This window comes from Vespa velutina, chromosome 9, assembly GCF_912470025.1.
Source record: "Vespa velutina chromosome 9, iVesVel2.1, whole genome shotgun sequence".
Lineage (NCBI taxonomy): Eukaryota > Metazoa > Arthropoda > Insecta > Hymenoptera > Vespidae > Vespa > Vespa velutina.
The window spans coordinates 7,996,337-8,013,621 of NC_062196.1; the positions used below are offsets into that span (position 1 = coordinate 7,996,337).

Consider the following 17,285-nt stretch of genomic DNA (forward strand, 5'->3'; position numbering starts at 1 on the left):
GTCGTGTTAGCGGATACAACTAGATGTCTCTAGTTTCGTCTCGAAGGCGAAGTCGCTCGTTGCTTGTTGCACAGTGATATTATAAGATCTACGTGTATTATTATTTATCAAAATGAAAGTAAAAAATAAAACAAACACTTTAAGAGATAAAGCACTTAAGAAAGCTGTGAGGAATAAAACAAAAGCAACAAGAAATTCAGGAGAATCGACTCTACGGAAAGCTGTGAAAAATGTTAAAGAAGTATTTGAGGTTAGGTGTCACGTGTTTATACAGAATTATGTTTTCAAATAATTTCTTTAATATCAATTGTAAATATATTCATAATTTTACGTGCTGTTATAGAAGAAACAGATTGAAGACAGATCAAAAAAAGATAATCTGAAAGAATCTTTTACTGTGAAAGCTGCGAAAAAGAAATGGGAATTTAAGTCGAGTAGGGGACTTATATATCTTGGTCATATACCACATGGATTCTTTGAGGATCAAATGAAAGATTATTTTTCACAATTTGGTAGAGTTACCAAAGTTAGGCTTGTAAGATCTAGCAAGGTACAGACTTTTTATACATACATTTTACATTCCTTTTATTATCATGATGATATATATATATATATATATATATATATATATATATATATATATTTTAAACAATTATGTTAATTATGTTCTTCCTAATTCATTGTAGACTGGAATTAGTCGAGGTTATGGTTACGTCGAATTTCAATATCCTGATGTTGCTAAGATAGCAGCCGAAACGATGAATAATTATTTAATGTGCGGTAGATTATTGAAAGGTATTATATTCAGTATTATATTGATTTAAAACAAATTAAAGTTTAAGATTATTATATTTTATATGACAATTTGTAGCCACGTATATACCACCAGAGAAACAGCACATAGGATTCTTCGTTGGAAAAAGTTGGACGAAGACGAGGTATCCAAAAGTAATAAATAGAAGAAAGATAACGATTATTAGAAATTCTATTATAAGTGACGATAAGCACAAGCTATATACAAAAAAGAGTTTAAGAAATCTGACAAAATTGGAGGAGAAATTAAAAGAGAATGGTATTAATTTGAAATTCAATTCGATCGTTCTTCCTGACGAGCAAGCGAAAGAAACGAAATAAAATAAATATTCTAACTCGTTAATGTGATTTTTATTAAGCGTTTTTTCTTTCTTTCTTTTTTCTTTTTTTTTTTTTTTTGTTCCACCAGTGGAACAAGTTGATAATCAAAATATTTAAATTGCGTCAATGAACGATTTGTTCTAAATAATGTACAAATTTTGAAAGGATTTTACATAACATAGTACGAGTAAATAATTAATATTAACTATTATGTACATACATTTACGTTTATGTTCGAATATCAAGTGTATTAAGATACAGCATTTCGTTCTCGTAGATTGGTTGTATTTCCTTTAGTTCTCTTCCACTTCATGCGTCTATTTTGAAACCATACTTTGACCTATAAAAATAGACAGAGTTGTATCAGTAAATTTTTTTTTGTTCTTTTTTTTTTTTTATATGTTAGCATATGAAATATCTAAGAAGAAATATTCATTATCGAGTATAATTCTTACTTGACGTTCGGTTAAATCCAATGCAACAGCGATCTCGTATCGGCGCAAACGCGTCAGATAATTGCTGTGCGCAAATTCGCATTCCAAATGACGGACCTGTTGCTTCGTAAAGGCTGTCCTTTCTTTGCGCGGTTTATCGACTGTATTGTTATTTAATTTTCTTATCTTTTCTACGATAAAAAAAAAAAAAATTAATAGACAGATTAATAATCTAATAATTAAAAGTAACATTTGTCAGATTATATTTATTGCACAATGTGAAATATCTTAAATGTAGAGATTAACTTTATTAGTATATGATATAAAAGGAAGAACCAACTTGCTTGCTTGTTTGCTTGCCGATTCGAAAAAAAAAGAAATAAAGAAAAAGGAAGTAAGGAAGAAGAAACAGAAGTATATCGCAAGTATGGATTGAAAATTCTATCATATAATATTTTAATAAACTTGACTGTAATATTAAGAAATACAAGGTTTTTTTTTCTTGCAAAAAAAGAATGTGTGTGTATATATATATATATATATATACTAAGATTTATATATATATATAAATCTGAATGGTCAAGTAGGATCGAGTCATTCCTTAAAGCGAGCGATTTTCTTGCCACTTCGCGGAACTACAAGAGAATTTTACCGCGGGCCGACCTTTTTGTCGTCTTATGCCGCGTGATGATGAAAATAGCCGCATATTCGATGCGTCATTGCACGAGTAGTGCGCCGTGCCGACTGATAAACCCTTGTGCGATGTTGATGCCGCTTCTAAAACGTGAAAGTTAATTGAATCGCGTCGGAGTCTAGAGAAATATCTAAATCGCCGCTTAGAATTCCGGTGTGTTAGCATGACGAAGGATCTTTAGATCTTTTTTTTCTTCATCTTTTTTTCTTATGCTCCTTTTTGTCTCTATGCCCGACTACTTTAATTATCGTCTGACGTAAATCGTTGAAATTCGTTGATGACGAGTACGAGAACGAGAACTTTTGAAAGTCAACGAAACGCGTAATTCGATTTCTAAAAGACAATGAAAATATATCAAATTTACGATCATTCCTTCAATAACATTTATGATTAATTACGTCATTGATAAGACCAAACGATATATATTTAGGTCAACATTGTCAAGCTCTTTTTAACCGAATGAAATAAAACGAACGTGATTCTAATTTATTGCTTCGATAATTCTCATTAAATTTTCTATGTATTTCACATTTATTATAAATTTAACTTATTTCTTTGGGTTACACGTTAGTATTATGAAAAACGATCACATTTAAAGTTTAAATTTGATCGAAGTAAATACAGTTTATCTTTAAAGAGAAATTTTTATTGAAATTTCTATATTTTTTGATTATCATCTGAATCTTTTCTTTTACATTAGTAAACCACAAAATGTATAACCATTTCTATGCATACGAATGATCGCGATTACGTGGTAGTAAAGTCGAAATAAAGGGCCGACAATTAGGTACGTTTCTTACGTAAGATCATGCGGGTTAATGAGTACCGATGCTGATATAACTTGCTCATAAATATTTAGGCTATACTGGGTCTGTTACAGCCGCATCGGCGACGGCGAAGCTATAAACGCGGTTAATGCAAACGGATTATCAACAAGCAAATGTCGTTGGAATGCGAAAGCTCCTCGTAAAAATCTCTCGCTTTTATGTTCCTTCAATCGAGAACTTGTTTCTTCTTCCTTCTAAGAAAGATCGACGAAAGAAAATAAACGATTTTGACTCTTTATTGATCTATTTAATCGATCATTTGATTAGTACGTATTCCTACTTTTATAAGGTTCAAATTTGAAACAATTATTTTTTTTTTCTCTTGTAAAAAAATGAGAGACTCTCATTCAAATATATATATATATATATATGTATAAACTTACCGTGATCAACCGAAGAAGGTTCTTCGTCGCAAGAAAAGTTAGGAAGATCGAGTTGAGATTGAGCCGTCGGCCAAGTTTGAAACTTTGTGTCTCGTCGTTCAGAGTCGACAAGGTTATTTTGTAAATTACTTTGAAAGTGTAAAATTTCACCCGTACGAATGACCGTGGCCGTGGTAGTCACTTGACTGTCGGTGTGTTTCTCGCCAAAAAAATCTCGAGAGGGATCAGCCATAGAGTCGTCTCGATCACTTCGTTGATAATATTGACCCCACCTTCGGAGAAAATATTAAATGTCAAACATTCCGATTTGACACGTCCATTCTAATCGTTCATTTTTAATCTCTTTATAGAATATTATATAACATTTTATATAAATCCTATAAATATATATAAAATAAAAAAAGAAAGAAAAAATCAATAATAGAAAAATATAATAATGATAATAATAATCGATTGGATATAATCTATTTCTATATAGAAATGTCTTTTAAACTGTATATACCTGTAAAGACGATAATTCTGACTGGCATCCGTGTTCTGTGAGTAACTGCCAGTGGCATTATACGGAGCAAGAAGTTGACCCATTTCTCTTGAGGTGCTAACAATGCTCGAGGAACTGGAAGATCTGTTCCAGTACTTGTGATTCCAGAACGTTTCGCAATTTGTTCCAAGCCGTAAGTTTTCTCGATCGAAGTAAGAAGATTCGAAAATCTCATCCGATAAGCGTTGATTCGAATTAACATTGTCCGTCCAGGATTCCATCTTTAAGGATCGTAAAGATGGAAGAAGATCCTTTCTATTTTTTTTTTTTCCTTTTATTCTTTATCCTTTCGTGATTATCTCTTCGAACAAAAATAAGAAAAAAAAAAAAAAAAAAGAAGAAGAAAAAAGGGAAAAAAAGACAAAAACGAATAATATTCCTCACGATTTCACTTTTTACGAACATATATATATATATATATATATATATATGTATATATATGTATAAGAAGCTCGTATTTTTTTTCTTTTTTCCTGATAATAAAATTAATAAACGAACGAATAAATAAAGATATTAATTAACGCGCTTGGATTAGAGTCGTCGTGCGTATTGTCTTAGAAGCAACTTGGAAATGTCAAAGAAACGCATTCGTAGTTGAGTATCTTGAGAGCAAAACGTTAAGGCAAGGAGAAGAAGGCTAGGGTGGACGTAGGCGAGATATGAGAAACGCGTTGCATGTGGGAGGAGGGCTGGAAAGATGCTGGAACATATTCGTTACGGTTCTTTCGGAATGGACCAATCATCGTTAAGTCTTATAGTACATAGAGAATATTAACTGGTCGAAATCTCGCGAAAGAAGATGATGGGCGGGTCGAAAAGATTTTCATCTTTTATTTTTCTTTTTTTTTCCCTCCTTCTTTTTCTCTCTTTCCCCTCTTCTGCTTCCTTTCTTTCTTTCTTTTTTTTTTTTTCTTTTTCTCTCTTTTTCTCTGTCTAGAAATACGAGCGTGTTTAGAAAATATGAGAAAACGCGACTAACTTTTTCCGAGATTTACATTTAATTATACGAATAATCGTCATGATATTTTGTCCAACGAAATAAGTTTTCAATTTATTGAAAGATCTTTTAATTGCAATCATAGAAATTGATTATAAAATAAAACGTCGTTTATGTCGAATATTAATTGATCAAGGTTATCGTATACGATGTTCATGAGTTTTACTGCGTTTTCTGCATATTGGAAGGAAGACAGAGAAAGAGCGAGTGAGAGAATGAAAGAGAGAGAGAGAGAGAGAGAGAGAGAGAGAGAGAGAGGAAGAAAGATATAGCAGCGGTAAGTACGTAATAATTATATATTTCTTATGTCAAATACTATATAATTAAATACGATAAGCTTTATTAAATGACCCTTTCACGTCTCGTTATATATATTTTGAATATTATCGATCAGGTACTCTCGTAAAGAGATATAGAAGTTTAGCGCGATCCCTCGTTCATTTCTCGTCTATAGGAATACATGAATATTTTTACGAAGTAATATATGTATTGTATACGTTATAATTTTTTTACTTTCTTATTTTCTTTTTCCTTTTTTTTCCTTTTTTTTTTTTTTTTTTGATCTCATATCGATTATTCGTTCACGTCTCCTTTCTGTTTCTTTCCTCTTATTTTCTTCCCTTTTTTTTATAATAAAACTATGATACATATAGTTATATTTACTTATTCGAAAAAAAAAAAGAAAAGAAAAGAAAACACGAAAAGACAAGTCAAAGAAAGAGAGAGAGAGAGAGAGAGGGGAGGGGGAGGGAGGGAGGACCTAATATCTTTTTGCAAGAGGATGCCCGGAAAGATCCGCCCTTTTGGAATGCGAGAATGACTTCCGATCGAGAGGCATGCTCGTGTCGCATTAAATTAGAAAGGTCTGACACGCTTTTGACGCATCCTCTCTCTTCGAGAATTTATATTGCGAAAATAATCGTAACGGAGGTTAGACCTTCCCTTTTGTGTGTACTTTCGAATGGAAACTGAAAGAAAGAAAGAAGAAGAGAAAAAAAAAAGAAAAAGAACAAATATAAAAAGAAAAAAAAGAAAAAAGAGAAAAAAGTTCGATCGTCAATCGAAAGGAAATAAAATGAATGAGATAAGCGAAGAAAAAAAACCCGTTTGCATCTTCATTCATAGATCGATCGGAGAAATTTCATTGATTGCGCTTGGCCGTTAATACGTCGACGATCATGGCCGTAAATAAAATTTACGAAGGAAAAAAGAGAAAAGATAAAAAAAAAAAAAAAAAAAAAAAAAAAAAGTAAAAAACGTAAGGGAGTAAGCCACCTAAGAAAACATCGGAGAAAAGTAGGTTGGGTGTTAGAATGGGTCAGGTCCTTTTTCAAGGGTCATATACCCCCTCATTAGTCATCAGTATTGTTTAGTTTCCTTTCTGCTCTCTTTCTCTCTCTCTCTCTCTCTCTCTCTCTCTCTTTCTCTCTCTCTCTCTCATTTTCACCGAGCCATAAGTTCGAGAGAGAGAGAGAGAGAGAGAGAGAGAAAAGGAAAAAAAAAGGAGGACCTCCTCTTCGTTTCTCCATCCTCATTCAAAAGTATTTCTTCTTATTTCTCGTCCTTCTTCCTCTACCATTTACAGGAAACGAAATTCCTTGAAATACGAGATACCTTTCTGGTCGGCGGTGCCAAGCAGTCTGTTCAGAAAACGACTGGATCGGACTTTAAAGAAATGTCCTTGTTTACTCGACTCTTTCGATCGCGGTCAAATATCTTTTGTGAGAGAGCGCGCCATTCCGTGCTCGTAACGTGTCATTAACGTTATCAATCGCATTTTTAATAATTAAAAATTTTTTTATTTTTTTATGAGGTATAACACGTTTGAAAATTCAACGAGATCAACGATTCTTTAGTTTCTCTTTTTTATTTTATTCTTTATTTCTTTTTTTTTTGTTCTTTTTTTTTTGTTTTTTTTTTTGTTTTAATCTTGTAAAAAAAGAAATGTCACCGACAATTTTCTACGGTAAGTTACTGAATCCGTCATAGATTTCATTCGATAAACCTGTCGTCCGTTGGATAAAAAAAAAAAGATTCGATCGTAGATCTCGAAAGATTCCCACGATAAAGAGATAATAAAGGAGTATTAGTAGTAGTAATAGCCAGTGGTAGTAGTCTAAGATCCAAAAGAAAGATATCTCTGGTTTTGTCATTAACGACGAAGAAATTGTATGGTATAGCGAGAGCTTAACTAGCGAGCTTAAAGCGTTACGATCGCGAAGTGTACCTTGAACGTTGCCGGAACAGCGTATTAAAGATAGATTAGACTCCCACGATTCCAGCACGATCATCTAACCGTTCGACATTACCGTAGACCGTGCAGTAGTTAAATCAGTTAAATCAGTCTCTCGTGACTCAAGTCTAAGTCGTGGAGTTTAATACTTGCGTTTCTTCATCGATTTAAAATCATGGAATTCGTGTGATATTTTTCACGTTAATGAAAGAAAAGAAAATCAAAATGAAAATATTGTTCTCTGTATTAATAAGAAAGATAAAGAGAGAAAGGGAGAGAGAGATAAACGATGAGCCTTAATGAAACGGTATATATCGAACTGGTGGTAAACGTAATATGGTGTCTACAAGTGTACGGATATTTTTGGACATAGCATCTGGTTGGACGTAAACCTTTGACGTCTTGACTTCGGAAATGGTCAGTCGTCGTTTGCTCTTGCGTTGGTTATAATCCTTGAGACTAGAAATCTGATTTTGTTTCTCTTTATTTTTCAAAGACGAATCTATAAGACAACGATTTCTTATGGCAAATCATACGGGACCAGCAGGTAGTTTCTTTCTTCTCTTTTCTCTCTCTCTCTCTCTCTCTCTCTCTCTCTTTCTCTCTCTTTTACATATCTTTTTTTCTCCTTATAAAAGTTTGTCCCAATATCTTTTTGGAATAATTTGAAAACTTTTGTAGATATCGCGGAAGTTACGTTCCAAGCTTATGCAAGACAGCAGATAACAAACGAGGAACCGCGAAGATGTTATCATTTGAAAATTCGATTTATTCTAATGGCAATAGTTTCCACAGTGATCGCTTCTCTTATTATATATTGGTTCATTAATTCGATTCTGGTTAATCACAATGAAAGTAAGCATTTTGATTCGAATAGGTATCGTTCTGCTTTGAGAAAACAGTCTCACTTTCAACTTCCTAGTCAGGTTATACCATTGGAATATACGTAAGTATGCGTGTGTGTATGTGCGTCTATATAGCTAAATATATATATATATATATATATATATATATATATATATATATATATGATGGAAGAAATATGATAAAACGAAACGAAGAAAATATATATGTAGATGTCTATATAAATCGAGGAAAAGTCACACCTGGAATCATTAAGCCATTGATTATTTCTACAGATTGCGAATAATTCCGTTATTGGCAGAGAACAATTTTAGTATCATCGGTGACGTCAAGATTCAACTTTATTGCAAACATCCGACAAAACACATACGGCTTCATTCTCGTAAATTAAATATAAAGAACGTCAAAATCACGAACATTCGTCCCGCAAACAAATCGTACATTATCGAGAATTACAAGTTAATTTCGGACGATGAATTTCTCGATATTTTTCTCTTACAACTTTTGATCAAAAATCAAAGTTACATGCTGAGCATTAGATATACCGCTGATTTAAACGAAGAACCGATTGGATTGTTTCGTAGCAAATATAGAAACAAGATATCTAATGTTACAAGGTTAGTAAGACAAGTTATTTAAAGAGCTTAAAAGAAAAAAAAAAACAATAAAATTTATATCTTGGAAGAAGAAGAAGAAGAAGAAGAAGAAGTTAAGATAAGAAGAAGACAAAAAAAAATAAGAAATAAAATAAAATAAAGATAATAAATGGCAAGACGTACAATTTTTTCGTCGATTTTTCGATATATTTTCAGGTGGATAGCCGTATCGAATTTTTATCCTGATTTCGCTCGAAGAACTTTTCCATGCTTCGACGAACCATCAATTAAGACTCCTTTTCGAATCTCGATTAGTCGAAAGATCGACATGCGGACTCATTCAAATTCAATACTTATTGCCACCGAGATAAAGTAAGTGTGCACTCAATCGTTAATGTATTTACCGTAATTCTTTATCAATTTAAAATCCCAAGGAAGAACTTTTTTCTCTTTTAAAGAGAAAAAGAAAGAGATAGGAAGTTTGTTAAACAAAAAAAAAATATATATATATATATATAGTTATTGATACTGATTAAATTTAATATGTAATACGTATCCTTATGATTTCATAGTCACGATATATCAGGTCATGTTTGGGATCATTACAATAAAACCCTACCAATGTCGACGTACTTGGTAGCTTTCATGGTGACTGACTTCCAAAGTTATCAGATCAACGTTACCGATCGGCCATTTCATAATGTGTTCGCCAGAAAAGACGTGCAAAATGATACCATGTATATTGGAAATTTAATACCTCGGATAGTCAGGCTCATGCAAAATTTAACGGGATTCCATTACGACTTGGACAAGCTCGACATGATAGCGGTACCAAGTTTGGCATATTCGTCGATGGAAAATTGGGGTCTCATTACGTTTCGGTATATTCACCAGTATATATGATGTATGTGTGTACGCGTACGCACGCGCGTGTGTGTATATATATATACACACACATACGTGGGAATAATCTATAGGATGTTACAAAATCGATGGAATCCAAAAAATTGATAATCGTCATCTTGAATTTTGAGCTAAAAAAAAGGAAAAAAGAAAAAAAAAAAACAAAAACAAAAAAAGAAATATGATCGAAATAATTACTCGATATAAAAATAATTCTCAATGTTTATCAAAGATTTTCTTTTAATAGAATAGTCATTTATATTATCTATTGTCGATTTTGTCAATATAATTTTCATAAAGATCAATATAATTTATCAACAAGTTTGTAAAATCTTATACTCGTTAATACTTGTTCTCAGTAATGATCGAAAGAGTTATTAAGTTAAAAGATATTTTCATGGTCGTTGAAAATGATAAAGAAGAGAACGAATACGTCGAGTCTGGCACGTCAAATAATAATATAAGACGTTCTGATTGCAGGGAGAACAACATACTCGTGCGAAATAAAAAGCAACATCTTGATAGCAAGCTAAGATCCGCGATTATAGCGTCGCACGCGGTGGCACATCAATGGTTCGGTAATTTGGTGACGCCAAAATGGTGGTCCGATGTATGGCTAAAAGAAGGCTTTTCTTCTTTCTTCGGTATTAAGGCTTTGAGCATGGTGAGAACGATCATTTTCGTTATTATTTTATTTCTTTTTTTCTCCCATTCCTTTTATTTCTTTCTTTCTTTCTTTCTTTCTTTTTCTTTCTTTCATTTCCTTTAATTTCCATTGCGGTTACAACTTTCAGATCGAATCGTCTTGGAGTATGGAGTATATTATGGCGGGGCAATATCGTAAAATGTTTGAGAGAGAAGCGAAGGAAAAGGCATACCCGTTGTATCTCAATTTAAGTATGAAAAAATCACTTCGAGATATATACGATTCAAGGGCATATCTAAAGGGCAATTGTCTCGTCAATATGATATTTCATTTTCTCGGCGAGTCGATTTTTTTTTCATCGATCAAAAGATACATAAATATTTATCGTCACGGTGCCGCCGATCAGGAAGATCTTTGGGATATATTTCAAGAGGAAATAAAGTCGAGGTCACATATGGAATTCTCCATGAGAAATATTATGAAAAATTGGACCGATCATGCAGGATTTCCGGTCGTTCACGTCCTAAGGAATAACGAGACCGGTCTTGTTGAACTAACGCAGGTCTCAATAAAAAAAAATATATAAAAAAAAAAAAAAAATATATATATATATATATAAAAAGAAAAAAAATATTACCATTACTCTTTTTCTATCCGTCGAGTATAGAAAATTTTGTAAAGATCAAAGTAACGATAAAAAATCGATGCTGTTTTTAGGAGAGATTTTATAGGGACGCTTTAAACCCTCATGGTACGAGCGAGGAATTATGGTCCATCCCTTTAACGTGGACAATCGAAAGTGATCAGCGATTCGATGGGACGTTGCCGAAGGCATGGATGCTTGAAAGACGCATGGTGATTAATGATACTGGCTTGAGTGAAGCAATTTTCAATAATCAATGGATTCTCTTTAATATCAACCAAACAGGTCACAATGTAGTATAGTATAATCTCGTATAAGGACGAAAAAAAAAAACAAAAAAAAGAAAAAATAATAATAATTAAAAAAATAAAAGAGTGAGAGAGAGAGAGAGAGAGAGAGAGGGAGAGAGAGAGAGAAAAGATATTTAACGTTAACGAGCCCGTACATTTCAATATTCTCTTTTTATATATCTTTTAACAGGATTGTACCGAGTGAATTACGATGTAGAAAATTGGAGACTTTTAACGAATCGATTCGATATCCTTCCCGAAACGACAAAGCTCCAGATCCTGAATGATGCCTTTGCTATGTTCAACGCAGGATTACTCGATCAAGCTTTCCTCTGGAAGATTCTTCTTAAGTTCAACGTTGATACCGAGGAAACAGTGTGGTTGTCAGTTAAGGATGCCTTCAAATATATCGAATATCGTCTATGGGATTCTCAAGTTTTCGAGGTAATTACTACTCTCATTCGCGTTTTGTTATTAAAGAGAAAGATTAAAAAAAGAAAAAAAGAAAAAAAAATAAGAAAAATAAAAAGTAATAAAAAATAAAAGAATAAAAGAAAAAAAAAGAAAAGAAAAGAAAAGAAAAGAAATAAATAAAGAGATAAAATATCTACACATAATATCGTACTTTTTATTAAACAACTTTGACGAAATTTCAATGTGCCAAAATATTTTCATGTGAAACATCTAAAAAGTTTTGTTTATTTTTGATTTTTCTCTTTCTTTTCTTTTTCTTTTTTTTTTCTTTTCTTCTTTTTTCTCTCTCTCTCTCTCTATATGAGAACGTCATTTCAATCTCTCTTGTTATTACTTTATATCTTTAAAAAACAAGTACGTTTATACGAACGCCTTTTACTCGTCTCTATCCTCCACCATCGTCTCTCTCTCTCTCTCTCTCTTTCTTCCTTCCGATCGAAAAAGAGCCAAACGTGTTTTCTCTCTCTCTCTCTCTCTCTCTCTCTCTTTCTCTCATTTTATTATTAATTTATGCCGCTACTACCTACGATAAGATATGCAAGATAGCCGATAACAGGCTTAAAGGCTTAAATCGTTTACCACGTTGTTCTGCGTTATGTCGCCTATTATGTGCAGTTAAGTCTTAAGTATAGCATCATAAAACAAGTGATTATCCCTTCGACAGGAATACAAGCGATCATCGTCCGCCGCCTGTCATTACGATTCGACGTTCAATTAGCCCTTGAAAGACTCAATCATTATTTGCACCGAAATACGAACCTTCGAGAACGCTTAATTAACCACTTTGCTACGCAACAGTTTTCTTTTCGGAGAAACTATCATTGGAAAAAAAAATCGAAAAACCGTTTACGTTTCTTCCTTTCCTTTTTCTTCTTTCTTTCTTTTTTCTTTTCTTTTCTTTTCTTTTCTTTTTTTTTTTTTTTGGCTTCTCTTTTCTTCTTTCCTTTTTCGTTCTTGTTTTTCTTTTTTATTTCGTTTGTTTCCTTCTTTTTTTTTTTTTTCTTTTCTCGTTTTGTCTCATTTCTACCCATCGAGAGAACGAGAATTTATTTACATAAATCGAATCCTACTCGACTCCTCGATTATATACCTTCGCTCGTCCAAAGAAACGACATGAAAGAATCTTTAACTCGATTTGTTCTTTTCCTTCTCTATCTATCTGTCTATCAATCCATCAATCTATCAATCTATCTATCTATCTATCTATCCATCTGTCTTTCTATTCCTTTTTTTTCTTTTTTTATAAAATTATTTTTGATTATTTTTTATCAATTAAAATACCCAAAATAGAATAGGCTTTAAATTGGCATAAAAAAATTTTTACTTAGTTGGAATAAATGTGTTTCAGTTTGTAACGTGCAAATTAGTCGAGGACGTATACATTTCGAAGGTAAAAAATTTGTTTGAAATCGACATCGATAGCTGGAGTACATTTAATTTCGAAATGACAAAATGGGCATGCTCGATGGGACACAAAACTTGCATAAAATCCGTTCTGAATTTTGTAGATGAATTATTGGAAAACGATACCTCGATAACGTAAATTATAATTATCGATTATTATTAATTGAGAACCATTCGTAATAATAAATTATTAAAATTTTCATTTTTATTTATTAGAGATGATCTAACGAGGGAATTTCGTTTGTGGGCCTATTGTACGTACGCTAAATTTTCTTCGGAAGAACAATGGTCGAAGTTATTGGCCAAATATCACGAAGCAAAAGAAAACGATAAATATAGCCTCGCTTATGCTCTTGGTTGTACTCTAAATATAACTTTGATCGAACGGTAAGATATATAAGCTATTTCTATATTATATTATATTATATAGATCTATATAGAAATAAAAAATGTCGAACTAATAGAAGCACTTTATATATTCGATTGAAATATAAGTAGTTGTCGAACGATGTTTATAGGTATTTGTCGTCGATTTCACTCGAAAATAAAAATTCGAAGAATAATGAAAATCAATATGTCGAGGTTACGCTTATGGCTATCGCTAATAATCCGAGTGCACTTAATCTAACGATGGCCTTTATAGAACAACTCGAAAACGTTGATAAAAGGTATAGCAAGTAAGTGATCGCTAGATCCTCGACATCTATCATGATATAACACGCAAGGGCATAGAAAAATAATATATCGTATTACTACAACAATATGAACATTTTGCTTTACGACCCTTCGATATTTTTTCAGTATCGAATATTACGATCCATTGGTTAACATTTTTTACGATTTCTCCACTACTATGGATCAAGAGGAGAACGTTAAATGGGTTTGTAAATTATATAAAAGATAGTTCTTAATATCGAAACGGTATCGTATTAGTAATGGTATAATTTAGATTAGTAGGATAAAGATACATTAGATACATATTTAGTACACACATACAATACTCTTTGTCTAATTTAAGACCTACGCTAAACTTTCACGATAATTCACACTGTTACACATACGTTTTTTCAGCTAACACGTTTCAAAGGTTCTCCTGGCAGTAAGTACGATACACTAATCGAGACGATAATTAATGACGTCAAGTTCAACGTCGCTTGGAACCGAAGGCACAAGAACGTGGTGAGAGATTGTTCCTCATAATTTTTTCTTTTCTTTTCTTTCCTTTTATTTTATTAAATATTTTCTTTTTTTGCTTTTTCTCTTTCTTCTTTTTTCAACCACGCATTCCTAATATGTTAACATTTCGGCACGAATCTTTCTCTCTCTCTCTCTCTCTATCTATCTATCTATCTCATTTATTCGTATTCGAGAGAAAGAGAAGAAAAAGAAAGAAAAATAAAAAGAAGAAGAAGTTCGAGCCTTTCATAAGAATCGCATTAAACTCGAAAGGATCCTCTCGATGATTGAACTTTCTCCAAACTTTAGACGATCGACCGATTAAGGATCATCGCAGATACTATGAACGAGAGTAAGGATTGCCTGAAAAATGGAAGAAGAAATATTTACGATTAACTTTAACCTATGAAGTACCATCATTTTCAAATGGATTCAAAACTTTGGAAAAACAAATTGAATTTTTGTCTGTGCCATGAAGTGAACGTTCCTATGTAAGGGATTGATTCACGGCCAGTTATAATACCGCCAAACCAAAACCCTAATAGATTCAGGTCAATGCCACTACCGTTCTTCGAAGTCGTTCATTATGTGGGAAGAGAGGCCCCGTTCTCATGCCACACAGGTTGCAGTACCTGTGCGGCAGGCTCGAGGTAGGATTTGCCAAGAACTCGAAGATAGACCCTCGGCTCTCCCCCTGTCCTTCTCTCTCTTTCTCTCTCTCTCTTTCTCTTTCTCTTTCTCTCTCTCTCTTTCTGTTTCTCTCTCTCTCTCTCTTTCTCTCTCTCTCTCTCTCTCTCTCTTTCTCTCTCTCCCACCATCATCTCGTTCCCTCTCCCTCTCCTTCACCGCTGAAAACCTATTCACGAAACCGTCGACGATAAAACCTTTCTCTCTCGTTAATTTTGCAAAGAGACCCCACGATCCCCGTCGATAAAAATCGCTCAACTTACTCCTGTGCCCTTTTCTCTTGACCATTTTCGAAATACCCGTTGACTATGGGTTCGTTGAAATAAATTACCTCGGAATCATTGTCTCTCTTCCTTCTTTTCCTCCTCCTCCTCCTCCTCTTCCTCCTGCCATCTCTCCCACCTCCTCTTCGAAATGATGTAAAAAAGTTACGTAAGTTTACGTGTGTTAATAAAAAGATGTTTAGATATAATATGGATGTTATAAATATGTATGTATGTTATCTGATGATCGAAAAGAAGCGTGAAATGTAATTGTATATCTAATGTAATAATAATAAAAGAAAGAAAAGAATAGAAAGAAGGAGAAGAGGGAAGAAGGAAGGAAGGAAGGAAGGAAGGAAGGAAGGAAGGAAAGAAGAGGAAGGTAAGAAGAAGAGGAAGGAAGAGAAAAAGAAAGAAAGAAAGAAAAAAAAAAGAGTCTAATTGTCTCTAATTGTCGTTGATAGAAGATATAGGAATAAAATGAAAAGTATAATAAGAAAGATATGGAGTCGGGTATAGGATAAAGAAAGAAATCGAGAGATCAGAAAGCGCAGAGATTCCTTAACGAAGGTAGGACCCTTCCTGAACTTAATGATTCGGTCATTGCGATGGGTGGTAGAAGGGTGGTGGAAACGAATGGTGTGGGCCGGAGTTAGAGTAGGAGAAGTGCTGGGGGAGGCAAGCGGCAGGCAAGAGCAGCAGCAGCACCAGCAGCACCAGCACCAGCAGCAGCAGCAGCAGCAGCACCAACAGCAGCAGCACCAGCAGCACCAGCACCACCACCAGCAATAGCAGCAGCAGGATCGGCCCGGTCAGGAAAGTAAGCTCGATCCCAGTTCGAACGGCCTCGTCTCGATCGTAACCGCTGCGTTTCGTTTTCTCTCTTTGAATGTTCGTTTATGAGGAGAACGTTCTTCTTCGTTTTCGATTGTCGTTCTCGTTATCAGTGATAAAAAGGATCATTTTTTGAACGTCCAACAATATTATCGAGGACGTCTATCATCTTCATTAGACTTCAGCTGACGGCGAAGGTCCCTTTGGCAAGCGGCTCGATGCTTCCACCCGGTAGGCCAACGTCCAAACGCAACTCGGGCTCTAGCAGCATCGAAGGCAGCAACGGCTGGCGGCCACCACCTACTACCACCACCCTTAAAAGTACGTATGTTATAGACCGAGGGGTAGGAGATACGAGCGAAGCTCCAGCCCTAATTTTTACCGAGTTCCCCTTATTCTCTCACCACCACGTGTCTCTCACCTCGTTTGTTCTTTTCTCTTTTTCTTTCTCTTTTCAGAATGATTTTAACCTTTGTTTTTTTAGACGGGTGGTGTGGGAGGGAGGGGGTGTTGCGTCCACGTCACACAAGTGTGAGTAATTCGTTCGATTTGAAGTGAGAATCTTTTATTCGTTGTGCATCTTTTTTCTTTTTTCTTTTTTCTTTTTTCCTCTTCTCTCTCTCTCTCTCTCTCTCTCTCCCTCTCTCTCTCTTCTCTTTCCTTTTTCATTAAGAAACTCATAGAATTTTGAATAATCCAAATTATCTCCGTTGGACAAAGAAATTACACTTTTGGATTCTAACTCGCGTATCATCGATCAAGGACAACCATAGTATATATTACCTTCGCGAGTGCCCTCGAAAAAAGATTTAGGATTTAACAGTCGATCGAGCAGGACCGAGAGAACGTTCCTCTCGAGGTATCGCAGGGATTAGTTTTGTGAATAAAGTCGAACTGGCATTAAGAAAACAGGTATATGAGTCATCGCTTTCGATAAAATCCTTCCTGTAAAGCGGTCGAATATCGTTCAGGATAATAAGGGACAGATTTCTAACGATCTCGTTTATGTATATATACATATATATATATATATATATATATATATATATATATATATATATATATATATATATATAATTTGTTGTCATATCTTTCGCGTTTGAATTATCATTTATCAAATGTTAATCGATCCTAGATATTGTTGAACCTTTGAATTTATAAAAAAATATTTTTATAAATAATAAATGTAGAAATATGGAAGTAGAAAGAAATTTTAAATAAATAAAACGAGGATGATGAATTAGAAAATAGGAAATCATCGT

General features: G+C 33.7%; 5 protein-coding genes across 9 annotated transcripts in view; 3 read left to right on the plus strand and 2 right to left on the minus strand.

Annotated features, from left to right (window-relative positions):
• The first annotated feature begins 28 nt into the window (after positions 1 to 28).
• On the plus strand, positions 29 to 1,410 carry LOC124951633 (MKI67 FHA domain-interacting nucleolar phosphoprotein-like). Its single transcript, XM_047500338.1, has 4 exons — positions 29 to 250; positions 344 to 550; positions 687 to 795; positions 872 to 1,410. Exons 1-4 carry the CDS (start codon positions 113 to 115, stop codon positions 1,132 to 1,134), a joined length of 717 nt encoding a protein of 238 aa, XP_047356294.1. The 5' UTR covers positions 29 to 112; the 3' UTR covers positions 1,135 to 1,410.
• On the minus strand, positions 703 to 4,647 carry LOC124951632 (homeobox protein Hox-A7). The gene is made up of 4 exons (XM_047500337.1): positions 3,975 to 4,647; positions 3,473 to 3,744; positions 1,590 to 1,759; positions 703 to 1,474 (listed from the first exon to the last, which is right to left on the minus strand). The coding sequence occupies exons 1-4, from the start codon at positions 4,232 to 4,234 to the stop codon at positions 1,385 to 1,387; spliced, it is 792 nt and encodes a 263-aa protein (XP_047356293.1). The 5' UTR covers positions 4,235 to 4,647; the 3' UTR covers positions 703 to 1,384.
• The window catches only part of LOC124951628 (odorant receptor 85f-like), a 24,485-nt gene continuing 11,442 nt past the window's right edge, over positions 4,243 to 17,285 (minus strand). The window contains exon 5 of the mRNA XM_047500331.1: positions 4,243 to 4,314. Within this exon, the coding sequence (XP_047356287.1) occupies positions 4,309 to 4,314 (6 nt within the window). The 3' untranslated portion in view covers positions 4,243 to 4,308. The remainder of the gene's footprint in view (positions 4,315 to 17,285) is intronic.
• On the plus strand, positions 6,924 to 15,342 carry LOC124951625 (thyrotropin-releasing hormone-degrading ectoenzyme-like). 2 transcript variants are annotated; one of them, XM_047500316.1, is made up of 15 exons: positions 6,924 to 7,790; positions 7,925 to 8,189; positions 8,383 to 8,724; positions 8,920 to 9,075; positions 9,276 to 9,584; positions 10,087 to 10,270; positions 10,401 to 10,814; positions 10,970 to 11,180; positions 11,376 to 11,629; positions 13,008 to 13,198; positions 13,280 to 13,450; positions 13,582 to 13,731; positions 13,865 to 13,943; positions 14,135 to 14,242; positions 14,549 to 15,342. In XM_047500316.1, the coding sequence occupies exons 1-15, from the start codon at positions 7,766 to 7,768 to the stop codon at positions 14,633 to 14,635; spliced, it is 2,946 nt and encodes a 981-aa protein (XP_047356272.1). In that variant the 5' UTR covers positions 6,924 to 7,765; the 3' UTR covers positions 14,636 to 15,342. The 2 variants fall into 2 exon arrangements, with proteins under 2 accessions (XP_047356272.1, XP_047356271.1); XM_047500315.1 differs by having other exon boundaries at positions 7,751 to 7,790; positions 13,582 to 13,740.
• Positions 15,590 to 17,285, plus strand: part of LOC124951627 (anosmin-1) — a 16,013-nt gene continuing 14,317 nt past the window's right edge. Inside the window, exons 1-2 of one of the 4 annotated variants that reach the window (XM_047500325.1) lie at positions 15,590 to 16,009; positions 16,202 to 16,344. In XM_047500325.1, coding sequence (XP_047356281.1) covers positions 16,242 to 16,344 — 103 coding nt within the window. In that variant the 5' untranslated portion in view covers positions 15,590 to 16,009; positions 16,202 to 16,241. Of the gene's footprint in view, positions 16,081 to 16,136; positions 16,345 to 16,507; positions 16,555 to 17,285 lie in introns of those variants that run through there. The other 3 variants (XM_047500326.1, XM_047500327.1, XM_047500328.1) reach the window with 3 other exon arrangements.